The sequence below is a fragment of the Erinaceus europaeus genome, chromosome 8 (assembly GCF_950295315.1).
Source record: "Erinaceus europaeus chromosome 8, mEriEur2.1, whole genome shotgun sequence".
NCBI lineage: Eukaryota > Metazoa > Chordata > Mammalia > Eulipotyphla > Erinaceidae > Erinaceus > Erinaceus europaeus.
This window is the reverse complement of record NC_080169.1, coordinates 43,299,157-43,323,429: the sequence shown is the minus strand read 5'-3', so window position 1 is coordinate 43,323,429 and position 24,273 is coordinate 43,299,157. Positions and strand designations below refer to the sequence as shown.

Genomic DNA, 24,273 nt, shown 5'->3' with positions numbered 1-24,273 from the left:
TTCATTCTAAGTCTATACCCCTGTGAAACCTCTGGCCTTTTTTCTTTCTAAGTAGCCAACCCCCCCAACCTCACCCCACATAGATAATTAAATCATTAAAAATAAATAAATAAAAACTCTTTCCTTTCACCACTCTTTTATGACTGTTCTTTTTCTTATCTTTTTCTTTCTCTCTCTCTCTCTCTTTTCTTTTTTATTTTTCTCATTCTTGTCACCCTTTCTTCCTTAATCCTACAGCTTCCAAAGCCACAGGCCCCAGCCCCCACACCACCAAACAGTGTGCTTTTTTGAATTCACTGATACACATTTAGGAATTATTTTGGGGAAGAAGTCTGACTCAGTGTGGACTCCCACAGCGAGTGTCTCTTCTCTACGTCCCTTCTCCTTTAGCCACCCCTAGAATATACAGTGGATAGTAGATTTGCATAACAGTCTATTTCAGCTATCCTTGTCTAGTCCTGAGGTTTTTTTTTTTCTCATTCTTAACAGTCAGCTCCCTCTGATCACGAGGTTTGAGGCAATCTGGGACAGGGTTTTTTTCTTTTTTTTCCCCTGCTCTATTTTATTATTAATATTATATAAAGGCATATATCTTCCCCCCCTTTAGGTTGATCAGAATTAACTTGTAGGGTATATTTCATTGCTAGGGTAGTGGGCATCTTATCTATTGTGGGAGGCACTTATCTCCTTACTCCTGCCTCCTCTAAAAACTCTCCCCTCCCTCCTTCTCTTAGCTAATTAAAAAAATTAAATTAAATTAAAAATAATAAAAAAACCTTTCCTTTCACTGCTCTTTAATTACAGCTCTTTTTCTTATCTTTTCCCTTTTCTCTCACTTGTCTCTTTTTTCTTTTTTTTTTCTTTTTCTCTCTTTTTTTATATCTTGTCATACACTTCTTCCTTCCTTCTTCTTTGCCTTTCTGAATTTGTGAATTATTTTGGGGAAGAAATCCGACTCAGAGTGGACTCTCTATGTGTGTATATCTGCTCTAGTTCCCTTTCCCCTCTTGTTACCCCTAGAATATACAGTGGATAGTAGATTTGCATAACTGTCTATGCTTGCTATCCCTTCTTTCTTTTCTCTTTATTCTTCACTGGGATTTGGTTACTATTCTTTCATGGACTGTAGAAATTTTATGGCTAACTGGTAGTGATTAAACTGCTTCAATACTTCTTCAGTTGCTACTGTAATTCCTGAGGTTGGTGAGTGCAACTGTCATAAAGGTACTTAGTACAGTGTTGCTTGTACTCAAGACACAACAGCTGAGGAAAAACAGAGCATAAAAAAAGAAACCCATAAATCAAAAAAATGGGTAGAACAAAAACAAATAAAACTGCTACTCCAATGAATGAAGACAAGAGCCCAGAAGAAACTACAAATCAGCCAGAAGTAACCATAGATAATAAAAGGATGCAAGCAAAAATAAACTTATTAATCACAGAAATGAAAACAACATTGGAGGAAAGGAATGGCAGTATTAGGGAAACAACAGTTGAGACCACCAAGGAAAATACTGATTATCTTGAGGCACTTAGAGAACTGAAAGCTGAAATAGCTGTAATGAAGAAAGAAGCTGAGGCAAGGGAAAGCAGATGAACAGAAGCTGAAAACAGAATTAGTCAGACAGAGGATGAGTTAGAGAAAACGAAGAAAGAGGTGAAAGAGCTTAAAAAGAGATTGAGAGACACTAAAAACAACAACAGAGACATATGGCATGATCTCAAAAGAAGTAACATTCATATAATTGGCCTGCCAGAGGAAGAAAAAGAGGAAGGGGAAGCAAACATTCTAGAGGAAATTATAGAAGAAAACTTCCCGCACCTGAATAACAGAAAGGACATCAAGATTCAAGAGGCTCAGAGAGTACCAAACAGAATCAACCCAGAACAGAAGACACCAAGACACATCATAGTCACAATGAGAAGAAGTAAGGATAAAGAAAGGATCCTAAAGGCTGCAAGAGAGAAACAAAAAGTCACATACAAGGGAAACCCCATAAGATTATCTGCAGACTTCTCCACTCAAACTCTAAAAGCCAGAAGAGAATGGCAAGATATCTATCGAGCCCTGAATGAAAAAGGGTTTCAACCAAGGATAATATATCCTGCTAGACTTTCATTCAAACTAGATGGAGGAATCAAAACCTTCTTAGACAAACAACAGTTAAAGGAGGCAACCATCACCAAGCCGGCCCTGAAAGAGGTTCTAAAAGACCTCTTATAAACAAGAACATCACTATAATACTTGCAATATATCAGAGCAAACAAATTTTTTTTTGAACAATGGCACTACAATACATTAAATCCATAATATCAATAAGCGTCAATGGCTTAAACTCACCCATCAAAAGGCACAGGGTGTGGGGATGGATCAGAAAACATAACCAAACCATATGCTGCTTGCAAGAATCCCATCTGTCACAACAAGATAAACACAGACTTAAAGTGAAAGGATATAAAACCATCCTACAGGCTAACGGATCACAAAAAAGGGCAGGAACAGCCATTCTCATCTCAGACATGATGGATTTTAAATTAAATAAAGTAATAAAAGATAGGCAAGGACATTACATAATGATTATAGGATCAATCAGCCAAGAAGACTTAGCAATTATTAACATCTATGCCCCCAATGAGGGACCATCTAAATACATTAAGCACCTACTAAGAGAATTTCAAAAATACATCAATAGTAATACAATAATAGTGGGAGACTTCAATACACCACTCTCACACTTAGATCAACAAAACAGAGAACCAATAAAGATATAAGAGAATTGAATGAAGAGGTTGACAGACTAGACCTCTTGGACATTTTCAGAGTCCTTCACCCCAAAAAACTGGAATACACCTTCTTTTAAAATCCACATAACATATATTCAAGGATAGACCTCATGTTAGGCCACAAAGACAGCATCAATAAATTCAAGAGCATTGAAATCATCCCAAGTATCTTCTCAGACCACAGTGGAGTAAAACTAACATGTAAAAACAAACAGAAAATTATTAAAAGTCACAGAATTTGTTAACTAAACAACATACTCCTTAAGAACCACTGGGTCAGATATTCACTCAAGCAGGAAATTCAAATGTTCCTGCAAACAAATGAAAATGAAGACACGACCTATCAAAATATTAGGGACACAGATAAAGCAGTACTGAGAGGGAAACTTATAGCCACACAATCACATATTAAACAACAAGAAGAAGCTCAAATGAACAACCTTACTGCACACCTCAAGGACTTAGAGATAAAAGAACCATACAAAAGATCAATGAAGCTAAATGTTGGTTCTTTGAAAGATTAAACAAAATTGACAACCCCCTAGTCAGACTCACCAAACAAAAAAGAGAGAAGACTCAAATTAATAGAATTGTAAATGATGGAGGAGATATCACACTGATACCACAGAAATCCAGAGAATCCTGCGAAACTACTATAAAGAACTATACACCACCAAGAGAGAGATTTTGGAAGAAATGTAACAATTCCTAGAAGCATATGCCCTTCCAAAAGTGAACCAAGAAGAACTACAAAATCTAAATGCACCAATCACAGACAAAGAAATCGAAACCATTATTAAGAACCTCCCCAATAACAAAAGTCTTGGACCAGATGGCTTCACAAATGAATTCTACAGAACTTTCAGGAAACAGTACCCATACTTCTTAAGCTTTTCCATAAGATTGAAGAAACAGGAATACTCCCTTCCACCTTCGATGAAGCCAACATCACCCTGATACCAAAACCAAGTGGGATTCATCCCAGGAATGCAAGGCTGGTTCAACATCCATAAGTCAATCAATGTCATTCACCACATCAATAAAAGCAAAGCCAAAAACCGCATGATTATCTCATTAGATGCAGAGAAAGCCTTTTACAAAATCCAACACTCATTAATGCTCAAAACTCTACAAAAAATGGGAATAGATGGGAAATTCCTCAGGATAGTGGAGTCTATATATAGCAAACCTACAGCCAACATCATACTCAATGGACAGAAGCTGAAAGCATTCCCCCTCAGATCAGGGACTAGACTAGCAATCAAATACCTAGGAATAAAGTTGACCAAAGAAGTGAAAGACTTATATACTGAAAACTATGAGTCGCTACTCAAGGGACTAGACAGGGCTGTCCACTGTCACTGTTACTCTTCAACATAATATTGGAAGTTCTTGCCATAGCAATCAGGCAAGAGAAAGAAGTCAAAGGAATACAGATTGGAAGGGAAGAAGTCAAGCTCTCACTATTTGCAGATGAAATGATAGTATACATAGAAAGACCTAACGAATCCAGTAGAAAATTACTGGAAGTTATTATGCAATATAGCAAGGTATCAGGCTACAAAATCAGTGTACAAAAATCAGTGGCATTTCTTTATGCAAACAGTAAATCTGAAGAAGAAGACATCCAGAAGTCACTCCCATTTACTGTTTCAGCAAAATCAATCAAATAACTAGGAATAAAGTTGACCAAAGAAGTGAAAGACTTGTATGCTGAAAACTATGTGTCGCTACTCAAGGAAATAGAAACTGATACCAAGAAATGGAAAGATATCTCATGCTCATGGATTGGAAGAATAAATATCATCAAAATGAATAGTCTCCCCAGAGCCATATACAAATTTAATGCAATACCCATCAAAGTTCCACCAAGCTTCTTTAAGAGAATAGAACAAACACTACAATCATTTATCTGGAACCTGAAAACACCTAGAATTGCCAAAACCATCTTGAGGAAAAGAAACAGAAATGGAGGCATCACACTCCCAGACCTTAAACTATATTATAAAGCCATCATCATCAAAACAGCATGGTACTGGAACAAAAATAGGCACACAGACCAGTGGAACAGAATTGAAAGCCCAGAAATAAATCCCCATACCTATGGGCATCTAATCTTTGATAAGGGTGCCCAAAGCATTAAATGGGAAAAGGAGACTCTCTTCAACAAATGGTGCTGGGAAAACTGGGTTGAAACTTGCAGAAGAATGAAATTGAACCACTTTATCTCACCAGAAACAAAAATCAACTCCAAATGCATCAAAGACCTAGATGTCAGACCAGAAACAATCAAATACTTAGAGGAAGACATTGGTAAAACACTTTCCCACCTACACCTCAAGGACATCTTTGATGAATCAAACCCAATTGCAAGGGAGACTAAAGCAGAAACAAACCAATGGGACTACATCAAATTGAAAAGCTTCTGCACATCCAAAGAAACTATTAAACAAACAATGTGACCCCTCACAGAATGGGAGAAGATCTTCACATGCCAGACATCTGACAAGAAACTAAGCACCAAAATATATAAAGAGCTCAGCAAACTTAGCACCAAAAAAGCAAATGACCCCATCCAAAAATGGGCAGAGGATATGAACAAAACATTCACCACAGAGGAGATCCAAAAGGCTAACAAACATATGAAAAACTGCTCTAGGTCACTGATTGTCAGATAAATGTAAATTAAGACAACACTAAGATACCACCTCATTCCTGTAAGAATGGCATACATCAAAAAGGACAGCAGCAACAAATGTTGGAGAGGTTGTGGGGACAGAGGAACCCTTTTACATTGCTGGTGGGAATGTAAATTGGTCCAGCCTCTTTGGAGAGCAGTCTGGAAAACTCTCAGAAGGCTAGACATGGACCTTCCATATGATCCAGTAATTCCTCTCCTGGGATTATACCCCAAGGTCTCCATAACACCCAACCAAAAAGATGTGTACTCCTATGTTCATAGCAGCACAATTCATAATAGCTAAAACCTGGAAGCAACCCAGGTGCCCAACAACAGATGAGTGGCTGAGAAAGCTGTGGTATATATACACAATGGAATACAATGCAGCTATCAAGAACAATGAACCCACCTTCTCTGACCCATCTTGGACAGAGCTAGAAGGAATTATGTTAAGTGAACTAAGTCAAAAAGATAAAGATGAGTATGGGATGATTCCACTCATCAACAGAAGTTGAGTAAGAAGATCTGAAAGGGAAACTAAAAGCAGAACCTGACTAAATTGTGAGTAGGGCTCCAAAGTAAAAACCATTTGGTGATGGGTAGACATGCAGCTTCCTGGGCCAGTGTGGGGTGGGAGTGGGTGGGAGGGATGGGTCACAGTCTTTTGGTGGTGGGAATGGTGTTTATGTACACTCCTAGAAAAATGTAGTCATATAAATCACTAGTTAATTAATACTAGAGGGGTAAAATTAATTCTATGTCTCAAAGTTTTTCAAAACACAAACAAATCTTTTCAATATATAGGCTGTGTAATTGATATGCAGACTCTCTCAAAAGCCTAGACCAAGTAGATCAGAAGCAACCAATAGCACAGCTATATACAAGATACTGGGTACTTTACAGCAAACCATAACAAAAGGACTTTTCAAAGTTAACCCAATTAACAAATAATGTGATGATAACATTAACTATCGATTGTCTTTTTGAACCCTAAGACAGCAGGAACCTCACATCTCCACTATAGAGCCTCTACTTCCCCCAGTCCTGGAACCATTGGATAGGGCCCATTTTCCCATATGCCTCTCCCAATCCATATCAAATAATATTGCATCTGCCGATCACAACCTAACCAACACAACGATTGCCACCTCAACATGCTTCACCTCAGACTGTGTCCAGAGACTTCACGTGTGGAATGACAACCCTTAAACTTCATTAATCGGGTGAGACCTTTCCTTTTATAGTACACTCTAATTTCATCTCAGGTAGTTCACTTTCTAACAAAGTCCCAAAACCTACATATACACCAGTTTCTGTGAGAGAGAGCTTATGTGCACACGTATCCATAAACTACTGCAAAATATATACCTGAAAGCAGTAGTACACTAGAGTTTGCAGTGAGTACCTCCCTAACACTTCCTCTCCACTATTCCAAGCTTGGGATCCATGATTGCTCAACAAATTGTTTGGCTTCGTATGTTAACTCTCTTTTCAGTCACCAGGTTCCAGATATCATCAGGATGTCGGCCAGGCTTCTCTGGACTGAAGACTTCACCAATGTGTCCTGGAGCTCCGCTTCCCCAGAGACACACCCTACTAGGGAAAGAGAGAGGCAGACTGGGAGTATGGACTGACCAGTCAATGCCCATGTTCAGCTGGGAAGCAACTACAGAAGCCAGACCTTCTACCTTCTGCAACCCACAATGACCCTGGGTCCATGCTCCCAGAGGTATAGAGAATGGGAAAGCTATCATGGGAGGGGGTGGCATATGGAGATTGGGTGGTGGAAATTGTGTGGAGTTGTACCCCTTTTGTCCTATGGTTTTGTTATTGTCTCCTTTTTTTAAATAAATAAAAATTAATAATAATAACAATAAAAAATAAAAAAACTCAGTGATTGTTCAATGAATATTTTCTATGTTATAATTAGAACGAAAGAGAAAGGGGGCAAGAACAATTATTTCTGTACATTTATAAATGGAAACAGTTATGATGGGAAAATTCGTTATATTTTAACATAAGAATTTCAAGGTTAAACAGTCGTAAAGCAGGACAACTACTTCTGGACTCACCATCACTGTCGATACACACAACCTCTTGAACCTGAGTACCCGGTCCACACTCTTTTCCATTATCTGGTTCACAGTCTCCAAGCCTTATTGCTTTCCAGTCATAGCAAGATGGCTCATCACAAGGAATGGCTTCCAGTAAGTGAGGGCAGTTCCCAGTGCCCCCAGAGCCTCCAGTGGGCTCATTGGTAATGCGTCGCTTCCTTAATTTGAAACCTGATTTCAGAGCAAGAATAATATTTATTGTTACCATAATAAGCCAAATACTCGAGAAAAATGAATGAAAGTGGGGTGTGGCTGGGAGTGATTGGCTGCTCTAGTCACATATACCCAAATTCTAGTTTAATGCGAGCTCGTTAAACATAAAACAAAAAAACCTAGCAAATGAATAAAAAAATGGCAAAGGGGTTTAATGTAGTAAAATAAAAATAAGGCCAAAAATGCCATCTGCCTCCTAGGATTGAAGAAAACAGAGGGGGGGAGAGAGAGATATCTTGGTTAATTTGGAAAGCCTATAGTATAAATTTTTTTAAAAATATTTATTTATTCCCTTTTGTTGCCCTTGTTGTTTTATTGTTGTTATTACTGTTTTTGTTATTGATGTCATCCTTGTTGGATAGGACAGAGAGAAAATGGAGAGAGGAAAGGAAGACAGAAAAGGGGACAGAAAACACCTGCAGACCTGCTTCATTGTTTGTGAAGCGATTTCTCTGCGGGGGGGGGGGGAGCCAGGGGCTCAAATGTGAATCCTTAATCCTCCTTTTGCTTTGTGCCATTTGTGCTTAACCCACTGTGCTACTGACCGACTCAGAATTTGTCAGCACATTCACATGATTTAATTTGAAAAGGAATCTCAGAGTCTGGATAGTCTCAAAGAAGCTACTTCTTTGAGATTAAATGATTTTAGATTCCCTGGAAATTTAAAAAGGGAGTATAAATCATCTGAGCTTTCATGTCTAGTATTCACAGTTCTGCTTTATGCTTTAATAGTACCTAGTTATTGCCCATCTTGATAATTTATAACAGAATTAACATCTGTTTATTGCAATGTGAACATATTGGAACATATAATCATATTGGAACACATAAAGAAGACTGTGACTGAAACAAAAGGAAATATTCCCCAATACTAGATTATGTGAAAAATAACTCCACTATACCCACTGTATATAAAATCATTGCATTTATTTGATTCATTATTCACATCCCAGAATCAACAGAATTTTACAGTTATATCAAATTAGGAATTCTGTCTTCTGGGAATTAGCTATAGATTAGGGACCAAATTAAATAATTTATATGTGAATCTTTGGAAAAATCTGGATATTTATATTATTATATCTTACTTATGGATAAGGGGGCAATGATTTATGTAATTTCTCTAAGCAACATGAGAGTAGGCTTCACAATCCAGGTCAGTCTGACATTGCAGCTTCTCTTAACCAACTTATAAACTGTCTCAGTTGATCTCCATCTGTTGTCTAATTAAGAAGCATCTTGCCTACATTCTTTATTTTTCATTTTCTGGTACCAGCACTTGACTAAGTTTGCTCATCATTTGTAATTAGTACCCATTTTGCAATCTGGAAAAAATATCTCAAATGCATAATCACAAAGAAGCAAGATTATGAAAAAGATAAATCATTGCCTGGCTCAACTGTTGGGAGTTTCAAGCATGTCAGGTTAATACTAAATAGAAATCATGTTAATACTAACATACCTTTTTTACCCTGCTGGTCATTACAGTTTTCATAAGTACAAGGTCCCCAGGCTGACCAGGGTGAAACCTCACATTCAACAGGACAAGGGATGTGGCACAGTTGCGTAGTATTAGGAACAGGTCCAGTGCATGATTTCACATCTACTGGTTTGGAGGCTGTTTGGAGAAAAATACAGAGATCCCTTAAGATTTAAGCAAAAAGCAATTGCTATGGTCAAAAGTGTGTTTTTCCTGTGTGAGAAGAAGTAAAATACTTCAAGAAGCACTACTACAATATTATTTTAATACTTCTCAGTTACATTATAAAAATAAAAAGAGGAGTGTGTGGGGAGTGACAATAAGTAGTTAAAAAAAAGAACTGTATTTTGTATATTGCTTGATCTCTAGCATTACCACTGATTATCTGTGTAAATAACAATGGTAAATCTAATGTTCCTAGTTGGCAATATAATACAGAAGGTTAATTTTATCACTAATGTTCTATACTCTGGATACAAATAAGTAAATAAGTAAGAATCTACATTAGAAGGCTGGGAATAATAGGGTAGTGACAATAACTTTGAGATATATGGAATGTGTCCACTGAGGGGTTTCTGTTGCAAAGTCTCTTCCAGTTTGATTTACAAAAAGACTTCTGGGTGGATATGAAGATGAGTTCCTGCAACTGTCCTGGACATCTCTAAGTTTAGCTATATTGCTCATCAGATGAGCTATAGAAATATTACAGGATACCTTGTTTGTATATGTGTTCAATCTCAGAATTTACAACTGTCCATCTTTGTTCATTAGTTGAACAAATGAACCTGGATAAATCTTATTTGCTCTCGGTCATCATTATTTTTACTTAGATGCCCGCAGTTGGCCAGTTTTATTCATTTATTTTATTTATGAAATAATTAATTCAACTTATTCTTTTTATTAGTAATTTAATATTTATTTACAAAATTATGAGACAATAAGGGTATAATTCCAAACGGTTTCCACCACCAGCGTTCTATGTCCCCATTCCCTCTATTGTAAACTGCAGTAGCTCTCCCAAGGTCATAGATACAGATTGACTATTAATTCTATGACTATCTAAATTTATATATAAACATCTGTTTCTTCTATGACCCTGCCTCCCCTTCCTTTCTAAGTCACATCTACACCTATTGCTACTTTGGAATGTCCTCCTTTTTTTCCTCTTCTCTCTCTGAGCCTTGATGAAATTAGGGTTCAGAGCCCTCTGGTCATATTCTCCTAACATTTATTCCCCTCTGGAGCTATGGACCAAAATTCTTTTTGGGGTACAGAAGGTGGTAGTTCTGGCTTCTGTAATTGCTTCTCTAGTTGGGCAGTTTTATACTGTACATACATATGGAAGTTCATACCATGATCTGTTCATAATTTTGGCTACTAAGTATTAAATGAGGGAGATATATGAAGTTATTTTTAATTTTTTTATTTTTTAATTGCTAATAAGGTTATCACTGGGGCTTGGTTCCTACACTACAGATCCACTGCTCCTTATGGCTACTTTCCCTTTATTTTATAATTATTTATTTTATTTGATAGAACAGATAGAAATTGAGAGGGAAGGAGGAGCTAGACATGGAGAGAGAAAAAGAGACACCTGCAAATCTGCTTCACCACTCATGTAGCTTCCTCCCTGCAGGTGGGGAGCAGGGACTAGGATGCAGGTCCTCACACATGATAACCAGTACCCTTAACCAAGTGTGCCACCACCAGGCTCCTCGAAGTTATTTTGGACAGCAGGAAAAGCTTAAATTTTTGTCTGTGATTATGTAGTATATAGTTATAGTAGCTTATATAAACCTATTAAGAAGTAATGTCCTAGACACCTGTTTCTTCTGAGCAGATGACCTCACCAGTGTGTCCTGGAACCTAATCTCCCCAGAGCCCTGACCCACAAGGGAAAGATACAAAAAGGCTGGGAGTATAGATCAACCTGCCAACACCATGTCAGGAGAGAAGTGATTAGAGAGAAGTGACCTCACACCTTCTGCCCCCCCCCCATAAAGATCTTTGCTCCATACTACCAGAAGGAAAAAGAATAGGAAAGGTTCCAATGGAAGGGATGGGATGAGGAACTCTGGTGGTGGGAACTTTACCCCTCTTGTCCCACAATCTTGTCAATCATTATTAAATCACTAATAAAAAAATACTGTGGTGTATTTCAACAAAGTAAAAGACTCTGGAGTGGGTGGGGTGGGAGGGTTCAGGTCCTGGAACATGATAGCAGAGGACCTACTGGGGGTTGTATTGTTATATGGAAAACTGGGAAATGTTATGTATGTATAAACTATTGTATTTACCGTCAATTGTAAAAAATTAATCCCCTAATAAAGAAATAAAAAAATACACTTAGTAAATAACTTAGTAAGTTATCATTCTTTGTGTGAAGACTATCAAATTTAAATTGCATGGTATTGCATCTAGAAACTCATAGAGAAATTATATTATTTTAAGTTATATGTTCCTAACTTCTGAATAAAAACATTAAATAGCTGTAGTTGAAGCTTTAAGACACTGACACTTGTGAGTCACTCCAGTTTCTATGCAAAAGTAAACACAATTGTAAATACTGCCTAAAGACTTTAAGTGCTACGTTTCTTTCATTCCTGAAAAATGTTCTACTGTTTTTTTTTGTTTGTTTTATCTTAGGAATACTTAAGTTATATCCCCCACATACACAAAACAGTAAAAATAAATGACTTGATGACCCTAATTTTTATAGAGTTTGTGGGCATTTTCACTCAACATCATCATGATTATTACTAATGTGTATCATAATGTCAACCAAGACCAAAAATGATGAACTTTATCACCCTCTAATAGTCAAACTTCTTGGTACACTAATGACAAAAAATTTAAAATGGTCTTATCTTATAGGGTACAAAAAGTAAACAAACATCAGTAATACATATGCTGATACAATAAATGCAATACAATACAATACAATACAATACAATACAATACAATACAATACAATGCAGGAATGAGTTGTTTTTTATATACTTCCAGGCATAAGCTTATTAGGATGGTAATTTCCTTGTCAATTTGAGTGGTCAAAGGGATACTCAGATACTGAGTAAATGCACAATTTCTGGGCCTGCCTGAGTGTTCTTCTGTGAGTGATTAACATCTAAATTTTGCATTGTGCTGCCTAAGTTAGCCTTCAGCAAGGTGGACAAGACATCATCCAAATGACTGAGAACTCAGAATAACTAAAAGTGGAAGGAGGGCAAACTTTCCATCTCACTTCTTGAAGTATACCATGCACTTTCTCCTGCCTTTGGTTATTCATTGGAGCCCCTGGTCCAAAGAAAGGATAGTCAAAAATTACACAGAAACCACCTCCCCCAAAATCATATGAGCCATCTCCTCTAACAAATGTTTTCTCTCTTTCACTCTATTCATGTGTTCTTCTGGTCAACATTAACTTCTACAGTTCTAAGGAATGTATAAAAACTCATGTATAACTGAAAGTTAACATAAGTAATTTCTTCACCTATGAAATCTTTCAGGATCTTTTAAATAGATCTTAGGTAATATTAAAAATTTGAACCTGAAAAGTCTACATTTCTTTGCAATTGAATAAAAGCAGCTTTAAACAATGTTATACTAATTTTGAAAACATGGCTACTATAGAGGAAAATTGTTGGGTATACAATTATGAGCACTGCTACAAACTGAATATATATATATACATATATATATATATATATATACATATATATATACACACTAGTTCAAGACTTTCAGGGAAAAATAGGGTTTTATCAAGAAAGTGAGTCTTATACTTGGCTATTTAATTTGAAAGCTTAATTTTAGTATGTATTGTAGTCAGAATGAATCAAATAAATTAATTAATTGTAAAAATCTTATTTGTCTAAAATAATCAAATATCTAGGGATAAACGCAACATAAGAAATGAAAGACCTTCATACTAAAAGACACTTGTCAAGTGAAAGACACTTTTCAAGGAAATAAAAAAAAAAAAAGATACAAAGAAATGGAGAGATAGCCCATGCTCATGATTTGAAAGAATTAAAATCACCAAAATTACTATTCTACACAGAGGCATATACAGGTTTAATGAAATTCCTATCAAGGTCCCCACCAAATATTTTCAAGAGAACAGAATACAAGATACAAAAGTTTACCTGGAGACAGAAAATACTCAGGATAGCCAAAGCAATCCTGGTGAAAAAGAGCAAGAGTGGAGGCATTACATTTCCTGATCTCATACCACGTTGCAGAGGCACTAAAATAAAAATAGCCTGGTACTGGAATCAAAATAGAAACATGGACCAGTAAAATAGCCTTGAGAGGCCAGAAATAAGTTCCAACACCCGCAGTCAACTAATTTTTGACACGGCTGCCCAGAATATCAGGTTGAAACATGTAGAAGAATGAAAATAGACCTCCAAATTTCATCATATACAAAAGTTAACCTGAAATGGATCAAAGATTTAGAAATTAGACTAGAAACTATCAAATACTTAGAGAAAAATATAGGAGAATTCTCATGTAAGTCTTTGCAACATCTTCACTGATTTGAATCCAATTGCAAGGAAAACAAATGCAAAAATAGACCAATAGACTACATCAAACTGAAAAGCTTCTCCACAGCAAAGGGAATCACTACCAAAACAAAGAGATCCTGCAAGAAGTGGGAAAAATATTTTTGTGTCATATATTGAACAGAGGACTGATAACCAGTATTTACAATGAACTCACCAAACTCAACAATAAAAAGACAAACAATCCCATTGAAAAATGAGAAGGCATGGGAAGAATCTCTCCAGATAGAGATTCAAAGGGTCAACAGACATATGAGAAAAGGTTCAAAGTCACTGATGGTCAAGGAAATGCAAATAAAACAAGTAATGAGAAATCACTTACACCTGTGAGATTGTCACACATGAGAAAAGATAGACACATCAACTGATGGAGAGGCTGTGGTGGGAAAGCAATTCTCCTAAATTGCTAGTGGGAATGTAAGTTGGTCCAATTCCATGGAAAACAGCCTGGAGATTTATCAAAACTCTAGAAATAAAACTACCTTATGAACTAGCAATCCCTCTCCCAAGGGTTTATCCAGCAGAAAAAAAAAATTATCTCAAAAATATTCATAGCAGTATAGTCTGTAATAGTTCAAGCTGTGACAAATATATATAGTAGAGTACTATGCAGCTATTAAAAAGATGAGATCATCTCTTTTGCAGTATCCTGTAGTATTGAAAGCATTGTGTTGAGTGAGATAAGCCAGAAAGAGAAAGACAAATACTGAATGGTCTCAGCTATAGGTGAAATTTAAGAATAAGGGTGGGGGTAGATAGCATAATGGTTATGCAAAGAGGCTCTCATGACTGAGACTCCAAAGTCTCATACTCAACACCCTGGTAAACCTTAAGCCAGAGCTGATAAGGGCATGGGGGGGAGAGAAACAAGAAGAAGAAGAAGGCGGAGGAGGATGAGGAGGAGGAGGAGAAAAAGAAGAAGGAGAAGAAGAAGGAGAAGGAGAAGGAGGAGGAGGAGGAGGAGGAGGAGGAGGAGGAGGAGGAGGAGGAGGAGGAGGAAGAGGAGGACAAGGGATTTTCCAGAAGATGGTGGACTGAGAAGCTGCTAGTGGCTTGAGATCCGACCACATCAACTGGAAACGGTAGGATTTTTTGCCTTTAGTAGGCCAGTCAATAAGGGGTCCTAGTGGTGACACCAAGGAGGTGACTATAACTTAATTTGGGTTAAAAAATAGAGTAAATAAAAGGGAAACATTTTTTTCTTTTAAATTATTATTCCCAAAGCACACCCTCTCCCCTCCCCCCCCATAACCAGTCCCTGGGGACCAGAGATCTGCTCCTAGCAGGCTCCCCTGCTGAGCTTCTTTCTTTACCAAGATTTCTATCCCACCAGGGGGTGTCATTCATTCTAAGTCTATTCCCTTCTGAAACCTTTGGCCTTTTTTCTTTCTAAGTAACCAACCAGCTGCCTTTGCTTGGGGCCTGAGGCAATCTGAAACCATTTAAGCTGAAGACAGGACAGGTTTTTTACTCTGTTCTATTTTATTATTAACACAAGATAAACACATACAGAATTAACTCTTAGTGTATTTTCTATCGCTAGGGGACCAGGTGTCTTATTCACTGCTTAAAAAACTTGTCTCACCTTTCCTACCACCCCTACCCATTCTCTCCCTCCCCACCACGCATAGATAATTAAATAATAATAAATAAATAAATAAATAACTCTTTTCACTGCTCTTTTATTACTGTTATTTTTCTTATCTTTTTCTTTTTTCTCTCTTTCTTTTTTTCTTCTTTTTCTCATTCTTGTCATCCTTTCTTCCTTTCTCCTTCAGCTTTCTGAATTCACTGATACACGTTTGGGAATTATTTTGGGGAAGAAATCTGATTCACAGTTGACTCTGAGTGTATCTCTGCTCAACTTCCCTTTCTCATTTAGCTACCCCTAGAAAATACAGTGGATAGTAGATTTACATAACTGTCTGTTCCTGCTATTCTTGTCTAGTCCTGAGGTTTGTTTGTTTCTTTTTTTTTTCTTAACAATCAGCTGCCTCTGCTCAGGAGGCTTGAGGCAATCTGAGACAGGGTTTAGGGTTTTTTTTACCCTGCTCTATTTTATTATTAATATAAAGGCATATCTCTTCCCCCCCACCTCCTTTAGGTTGACCAGAATTAACTCTTAGAGTATCTTTCATTGCTATGGTAGTGGGCATCTTATCTATTGCAAGAGGACCTTGTCTTGTTACTCCTACCTCCTCTACAGACTTTCCCCTTCTTCCTCCTCCTAGCTAATTAAAAAAAAAAAACAAAATAAAATAAAAAATAATCAATTAAAAAAACTTTCCTTTCACTGCTCTTTAATTATAGCTCTTTTTCTTATATTTTCTCATTTCTATCTCTTGTTTCTCTCTCTTTTTCTTTTATTTTGTCATACATTTCTTCCTCCCTTCTTCTTTGTCTTTCTGAATTTGTGAATTATTTTGGGGAAGAAATCTGACTCAGAGTGGGCCCTCTATGTGTGTATCTCTGCTCTACTTCCCTTTCTCCTCTTGCTACCACTAGAATATACAGTGGATAGTAGATTTGCATAATTGTCTGTTCTTGCTATCCCTTCTTTCCATTCTCTATCTTCTTCACTTGGACTTGATGCTATTTTTTCATGGATTAGAGACATTGTTTGGCTAACTGGTAGTGATTAAACTGCTTCAATACTTGATTCAGTTGCGATTGCAATTTCTGAGGTTGGTGATTGCATTTGTCATAAAGATATTTAGTACAGTGTTGCTTGTAATCAAGACACAACAACTGAGGAACAACAGAACATAAAAATAAGAAACACATAAATCAAAAAAATGGGTAGATCAAAAACAAATAAAACTGCTACTCCAATGAATGAAGACAAGAGCCCAGAAGAAACTACAAATCAGCCAGAAGTAACCATAAATAAGAAAAGTATGCAAGCAATAATAAACTTATTAATCACAGAAATGAAAACAACATTGGAGGAAAGGAATGGTAGTATTAAGGAAAAAACAATTGAGACCCCAAGGAAAATACTTATTATCTTGAGGCAATTAGAGAACTGAAAGCTGAAATAGCTGTAATGAAGAAAGAACCTGAGGCAAGGGAAAGCAGACTAACAGAAGCAGAAAACAGAATTAGCCAGACAGAGGATGAGTTAGAGAAAACTAAGAAAGAGGTGAAAGAGCTCAAAAAGAGATTGAAAGACACTGAAAACAACAACAGAGCCATATGGAATGATCTCAAAAGAAGTAACATTTGTATAATTGGCCTGCCAGAGGAAGAAAGAGAGGAAGGGGAAGCAAACATTCTAGAGGAAATTATAGAAGAAAATTTCCCAGACCTGAATAACAGAAAGGACATCAAGATTCAAGAGGCCCAGAGAGCTTCAAACAGAATCAACCCAGACCCAAAGACACCAAGACACATCATAGTCACAATGAGAAGAAGTAAGGATGAAGAAAGGATCCTAAAGACTGCAAGAGATAAACAAAAAGTCACATACAGGGGAAAACCCATAAGATTATCTGCAGACTTTTCCACTCAAACTCTAAAAGCCAGAAGAGAATGGCAAGATATCTATCGAGCCCTGAATGAAAAAGGGATTCAACCAAGGATTATATATCCTGGTAGATTTTCATTCAAACTAGATGGAGGGATCAAAACCTTCTTAGACAAACAACAGTTAAAGGATGCAACCATCACCAAACTGGCCCTGAAAGAGGTTCTAAAAGACCTCTTATAAACAAGAACATCACTATAATACTTGCAATATATCAGAGCAAACACATTTTTTTTGAACAATGGCACTACAGTACATTAAATCCATAATATCAATAATGTCAATGGCTTAAACTCACCCATCAAAAGGCACAGAGTGGGGGGATGGATCAGAAAACATAGCCCAACCATATGCTGCTTGCAAGAATCCCATCTGTCACAACAAGATAAACACAGACTTAAAGTGAAAGGATTGGAAACTATCATACAGGCTAATGGATCACAAAAAAGGGCAGGAACAGCCATTCTCATCTCAGACACAATAGATTTTAAACTAAATAAAGTAATAAAAGATAAACAAGGACATTACATAATTATTAGAGGATCAATCATCTAAGAACACGTAACAATTATTAACATCTATGCACCCAATAAGGGACCATTTAAATACATCAAGCACCTACTGAAAGAATATCAAAAATACATCAATAGTAATACAATAATAGTGGGAAACTACATTACCCCACTCTCACACTTAGACAGATAAACAAAGCAGAGAATCAACAAAGATACAAGAGAATTAAATGAAGAGATTGACAGACTAGACCTCTTAGATATTTTCAGAGTCCTTCACCCCAAAAAACTGGAATACACCTTCTTTTCAAATCCACATAACACATACTCAAGAATAGACCACATGTGAGGCCATAAAGACAGCATCAATAAATTCAAGAGCATTGAAATCATCCCAAGTATCTTCTCAGACCACAGTGGAGTAAAACTAACATTTAACAGCAAACAGAAATTATTAAAAGTCACATAATTTGAAACTAAACAACATACTCCTTAAAACCACTGGGTCAGAGAGTCACTCAAGCAGGAAATTCAAATATTCCCTGAAACAAATGAAAATGAAGACACAACCTATCAAAATATTTGGGACACAGCTAAAGCAGTACTGAGAGGGAAACTTATAGCTATACAATCACATATTAAACAACAAGAAGAAGCTCAAATGAACGACCTTACTGCACACCTCAAGGACTTAAAGGAAGAGGAACAAAGGAACCCTAAAGAAAACAAAAGGACAGAAATCACTAAAATTAGGGCAGAAATAAATAACATCAAAAATAAGAGAACCATACAAAAGATCAATGAAGCCAAATGTTGGTTCTTTGAAAGATTAAACAAAATTGACAAACCCCTAGCCAGACTCACCAAACAAAGAAGAAAGAAGACTCAAATTAATAGAATTGTAAATGATGGAGGAGATATCACAACTGACACCACTGAAATCCAGAGGATCATGAGAAACTTCTATGAAGAACTATACACCACCAAGAGAGAGAATCTGGAAGAAATGGAACAATTCCTAGAAACATATGCCCTTCCAAAACTGAACCAGGAAGAACTACAAAATCTAAATGCACCAATCACAGACAAAGAAATTGAAACAGCTATTAAGAATCTCCCCAACAAAAAAGTCCTGGGCCAGATGGCTTCACAAACGAATTCTACAAAACTTTTAGGAAACAGTTAGTACCCATACTTCTTAACCTTTTCCACAAGATTGAAGAAACAGGAATACTCCCTTCCACCTTCGATGAAGCCAACATCACCCTGATACCAAAAGCTGATAGGGACAGAACAAAAAAAGAAAACTACAGACCAATATCTCTGATGAACATAGATGCCAAAATATTAAACAAGATCTTGGCCAACTGGATACAGCAGCATATCAAAAAGATTGTTCATCACCACCAAGTGGGATTCATCCCAGGAATGCAAGGCTGGTTCAACATCCGTAAGTCAATCAATGTCATTCACCACATCAATAAAAGCAAAGCCAAAAACCACATGATTATCTCAATAGATGCAGAGAAAGCCTTTTACAAAATCCAACACTCATTAATGCTCAAAACTCTACAAAAAATGGGAATAGATGGGAAATTCCTCAGGATAGTGCAGTCTATATATAGCAAACCTACAGCCAACATCATACTCAATGGACAGAAGCTGAAAGCATTCCCCCTCAGATCAGGGACTAGACAGGGCTGTCCACTGTCACCGTTACTCTTCAACATAGTACTGGAAGTTCTTGCCATAGCAATCAGGCAAGAGAAAGGAATCAAAGGAATACAGATTAGAAGGGAAGAAGTCAAGCTCTCACTATTTGCAGAAGATATGATAGTATACATAGAAAAACCTAAAGAATCCAGCAGAAAACTACTGGAAGTTATTAGTCAATATAGCAAGGTATCTGGCTACAAAATCTATGCACAAAAATCAGTGGCATTTCTTTATGCAAACACTATATCTGAAGAAGAAGACATCCAGAAATCTATCCTATTTACTGTTTCAGCAAAATCAATAAAATACCTAGGGGTATAGCTGACCAAAGAAGTGAAAGACTTGTATACTGAAAACTATGAGTCGCTACTCAAGGAAATAGAAACTGATACCAAGAAATGGAAAGATATCCCATGCTCATGGATTGGAAGAATAAATATCATCAAAATGAATATTCTCCCCAGAGCCATATACAAATTTAATTCAATGTCCATCAAAGTTCCACCAAGCTTCTTTAAGAGAATAGAACAAACACTACAGTCATTTACCTGGAACCTGAAAACACCTAGAATTGCCAAAACCATCTTGAGGAAAAGAAACAGAAATGGAGGCATCACACTCCCAGACCTTAAACTATATTATAAAGCCATCATCATCAAAACAGCATGGTACTGGAACAAAAATAGGCACACAGAACAGTGGAACAGAATTGAAAGCCCAGAAATAAATCCCCATACCTATGGACATCTAATCTTTGATAAGGGGGCCCAAAGTATTAAATGGAAGAAGGAGGCTCTCTTCAGTAAATGGTGCTGGGAAAACTGGGTTGTAACATGCAGAAGAATAAAATTGAACCACCTTTTCTCACCAGAAACAAAAATTAACTCCAAATGGATTAAAGACCTGGATGTCAGACCAGAAACAATCAAATACTTAGAGGAAAACATTCGTAAAACACTTTCCCACCTATACCTCAAGGACATCTTTGATGAAACAAACCCAATTGCAAGGTAGACTAAAGCAGAAACAAACCAATGGAACTACATCAAATTGAAAAGCGTCTGCACATCCAAAGAAACCATTAAACAAAGAGACACCTCACAGAATGAGAGAAGATCTTCACATGCCATACATCAGACAAGAAACTAATCACCAAAATATATAAAAAGCTCAGCAAACTTAGCACCAAAAAAGCAAATGACCCCATCCAAAAATGGGCAGAGGAGATGAACAAACTGCTCTATGTCACTGATTGTCAGATAAATGCAAATTAAGATAACACTAAGATACCACCTCACTCCTGTAACAATGGCATACATCAAAAAGGACAGCAGCAACAAATGCTGGAGAGGTTGTGGGGACAGAGGAACCCTTTTGCATTGCTGGTGGGAATGTAAATTGGTCCAGCCTCTGTGGAGAGCAGTCTGGAAAACTCTCACAAGGCTAGACATGGACCTTCATTATGATCCAGTAATTCCTCTCCTGGGATTATACCCCAAGGACTCCATAACACCCAACCAAAAAGAGGTGTGTACTCCTATGTTCATAGCAGCACAATTCATAATAGCTAAAACCTGGAAGCAACCCAGGTGCCCAACAACAGATGAGTGGCTGAGAAAGCTGTGGTATATATACACAATGGAATACTATGCAGCTATCAAGAACAATGAACTCACCTTCTCTGACCCATCTTGGACAGAGCTAGAAGGAAGTATTCTAAACTTTTGAGACTACAGTGGTCTGAGTAGTTAGAGAACAGATTGGTTTTTGTTCTCTATTAACTAGAGCACAGCTCAACTCTGATGGTGGTGTTGGAGTTTGAAACTGTGTCTTCCCATGCCTCAGGCATAAAGGCCTGTTGTATAATTGCTGTACTATCTCTCCAGCCTGGTACAAAATTCTTTTAAGAAACTAACATCATCTGTAAGAGTGTTCCTACCATGTGGGGGTATAGCATAGTGGTTATGCAAAGAGACTTTCATGCCTGACGCTCTCAAGTCCCAGGTTCAATCCCCCACATCTCCATAAGCCAGAGCTGAGCAGTGCTCTGGTAAAAAAAAAAAAAAAAAAAAAAAGTGTTCCTACCTTGTAAGAGTGTTTCTACCTTAAAAATTATTTGTTTCAATGTTTTTTTTTTTCAGCTAATACTTTTCTTTCTTAGAAAAAAGATGTAACTGCTTCCGTATTGGAAGGCCTTTTTTTTTTTTCTTTTTAAAATCTAAAACGTTTGGGGTTTACAACATATTATTTGTCAAATTTTAGTAGGACTCATTTTCCCAAGTCAGTTTAATGCTTCTAAAAATAAATGTTTTCAGTAGCAGAAATGGCATTGCTTAGAAAAGCTGATGGCAAGGACAAGTATTTGGGGTAGTGTTTTCTTTATTTTTTATTTCTTTATTGGAGGATTAATGTTTTACAGTCAAAAGTAAATACAGTAATAGGATGCATTGGATCGACCTTCCTGTGGTGCATCCCGTGAGTACCCATTCATTGGGGAAACTGACGATCCTTCCTAGCCGACTGAATCCACATGGATCCCAGTCACTTTCAAAGCCATTTAACTGGCTACGGAAGATAAATAAAAATACTAAAGAGAGAAAGAAAGAGAGAGGGGAAGAGAACAAGAGAGACATCTGCAGCACTGCTTTGCTGCTTATAAAGTTTTTCCCTTGTGGGTTGGGGAGCACTAGGGGCTTGAGAACACTGTAACCTGTGTGCTCAACTAGGTTCACCACTATTCAGCCCAAAGTTACAGATTCTAAGAACCTATCAATAATTATATGAGAATGTATTGTCCAGAGGTGGAAATAAGCCAGAGGACAACCCTCAATATGATGAAACTCACATATGCATCAAGGAGTAAAGGGAATTAAGTCAAAGAATAGTATATATAAAATTATAGCATTCACAGTAGTTAAAAAAACAAGTAATTACAATAAATATCTAAGTATTGAACTACTTTAATAACCATGTGAGGGACAGCAAGAAAAACATCACATAACTTCAGCTTCTCCCCCAGTGCATTGGAAGTCAGGGTCAAATCTACGTCATGTGTAGTGCAAAGAAGGAAAGCTTCCAGCTTAGCGACCTAGTCAGCATACATAGTACTCAAACTGTTCAACTGTATGAGTTTAGATTGGCTATAGATCATGGATGATCCAAATGTATACAGGCAAGCAAGGAAAAGTACAAATACATTTTAGAATAAAAGTTCCACTTGTGAATAAAGGGAGATGTGATCTATCTAGTAACAAACCTATAATACTTTTTTAAAGTAAAGAAGTTTTGTTCTAGGGGCTGTCAAGGTATCTCAATTTGATAATATATCTGCTTTGTTATATGTGCAATAGAGATTTGGACACAGTCCTTCACCACAGAAAAGGAAGTTTAAATGATATGGTATCTTTTCCTTGCTCCCTCTTTCTGTCTGTCTTTTTTCTAGGTGAAAAAGTTGGGCTAACCTACATGATGAGGCCCCTGTGTTGACAGAAAGGAGGCAGAGGAGGACCTAGGTGGGATGTTAGAGTACTATGTGGAAAACTGAGAAATGTTACACAAGTACCAACTGCAAACTATTAGTCTCCACAAAAAAAAAGAGTTTAAAGGTTAAATAAACCACAGTAACTTTAATAACTCATTTATCCATTTAGAGAAAAACAACTAAGCATTTTAGGCATGCAGAATCACTTGATACTACACTCATTTTCTATTACGGTTCCTGAAAATCTGCCTTTTTCTTGAAATAGTACATTTTCATTAAAACTATCTGATTCTTAACTTATAATTAAAGGAAACTGGCTTGGATTTAAATATTATTTAGGGACTAAGCAGATATTATTATTAAATATATGATTATTTGATAATAAAAAAGATTCCAAAGGCCTAAGTATAACATTAGTTACAAATGATTTCCCCTTCCTTTCATACTTTGTTACTTGGTTACTTAAAATTAATATTAAACATGTACTTTGTGAAACTCCAGGCATTGTATTAAGAACTATACTCTAAAGGGTGCTATGGAACCAGTGGCAATGACAAAAAACGAATTTCTATCTCAACTTTTTTTCTGAATTGCCACTAGTATGAGTTGGCATTTGGGGTATACTGAACCAAAGAAGTTTTGCTTTTTAGAAAATTCTGTTGATGGTTTACTCAACATCAACCCACGTGTCAACTAGAAGCAATATATATTCATGCCAAAAACTTGATGTTATGCAAATAAAAAAAGCCCCATGTTCAGCGGGGAAGCAATTACAGAAGCCAGACCTTCTACCTTCTGCAACCCACAATGACCCTGGGTCCATGCTCCCAGAGGGATAGAGAATGGGAAAGCTATCAAGGGAGGGGGTGGAGATTGGGTGGTGGGAATTGTGTGGAGTTGTACCCCTCCTACCCTATGGTTTTGTTAATTAATCCTTTCTTAAATAAAAATTAAAAAATAAATAAATAAAATAAAAATAAAGTAAAGAAAAAAAAAGCCTCTACTCTGAAGGTTGATCACAATCTATGAGTTATTGATGGGCAAATTTGATGTTCTGTATTGTTTTATTGACAGTTTTTTTTCCTTTTTTTTTTTTTTTACCCCTCTAGTTGCTAGGGCTTGGTGCAGGCACTACAGCCATCCCCCAACCCGCCCCTGTCCCCACGCCCACCCCCACATTTAATTTTATAAGACAGAGA

At 36.9% G+C, this 24,273-nt stretch overlaps 1 protein-coding gene and 1 long non-coding RNA gene across 2 annotated transcripts in view; one reads left to right on the top strand and one right to left on the bottom strand.

The window, feature by feature from the left end:
- THSD7A (thrombospondin type 1 domain containing 7A) overlaps positions 1-24,273 on the bottom strand; it is a 581,601-nt gene that overhangs the window by 195,562 nt on the left and 361,766 nt on the right. The window contains exons 5-6 of the mRNA XM_007536219.3: positions 9,254-9,409; positions 7,537-7,749 (exon numbers count right to left, since the gene is read on the bottom strand). Coding sequence (XP_007536281.2) covers positions 7,537-7,749; positions 9,254-9,409 — 369 coding nt within the window. The remainder of the gene's footprint in view (positions 1-7,536; positions 7,750-9,253; positions 9,410-24,273) is intronic.
- The window catches only part of LOC132539895 (uncharacterized), a 375,892-nt gene that overhangs the window by 232,335 nt on the left and 119,284 nt on the right, over positions 1-24,273 (top strand). The window lies entirely within an intron of this gene.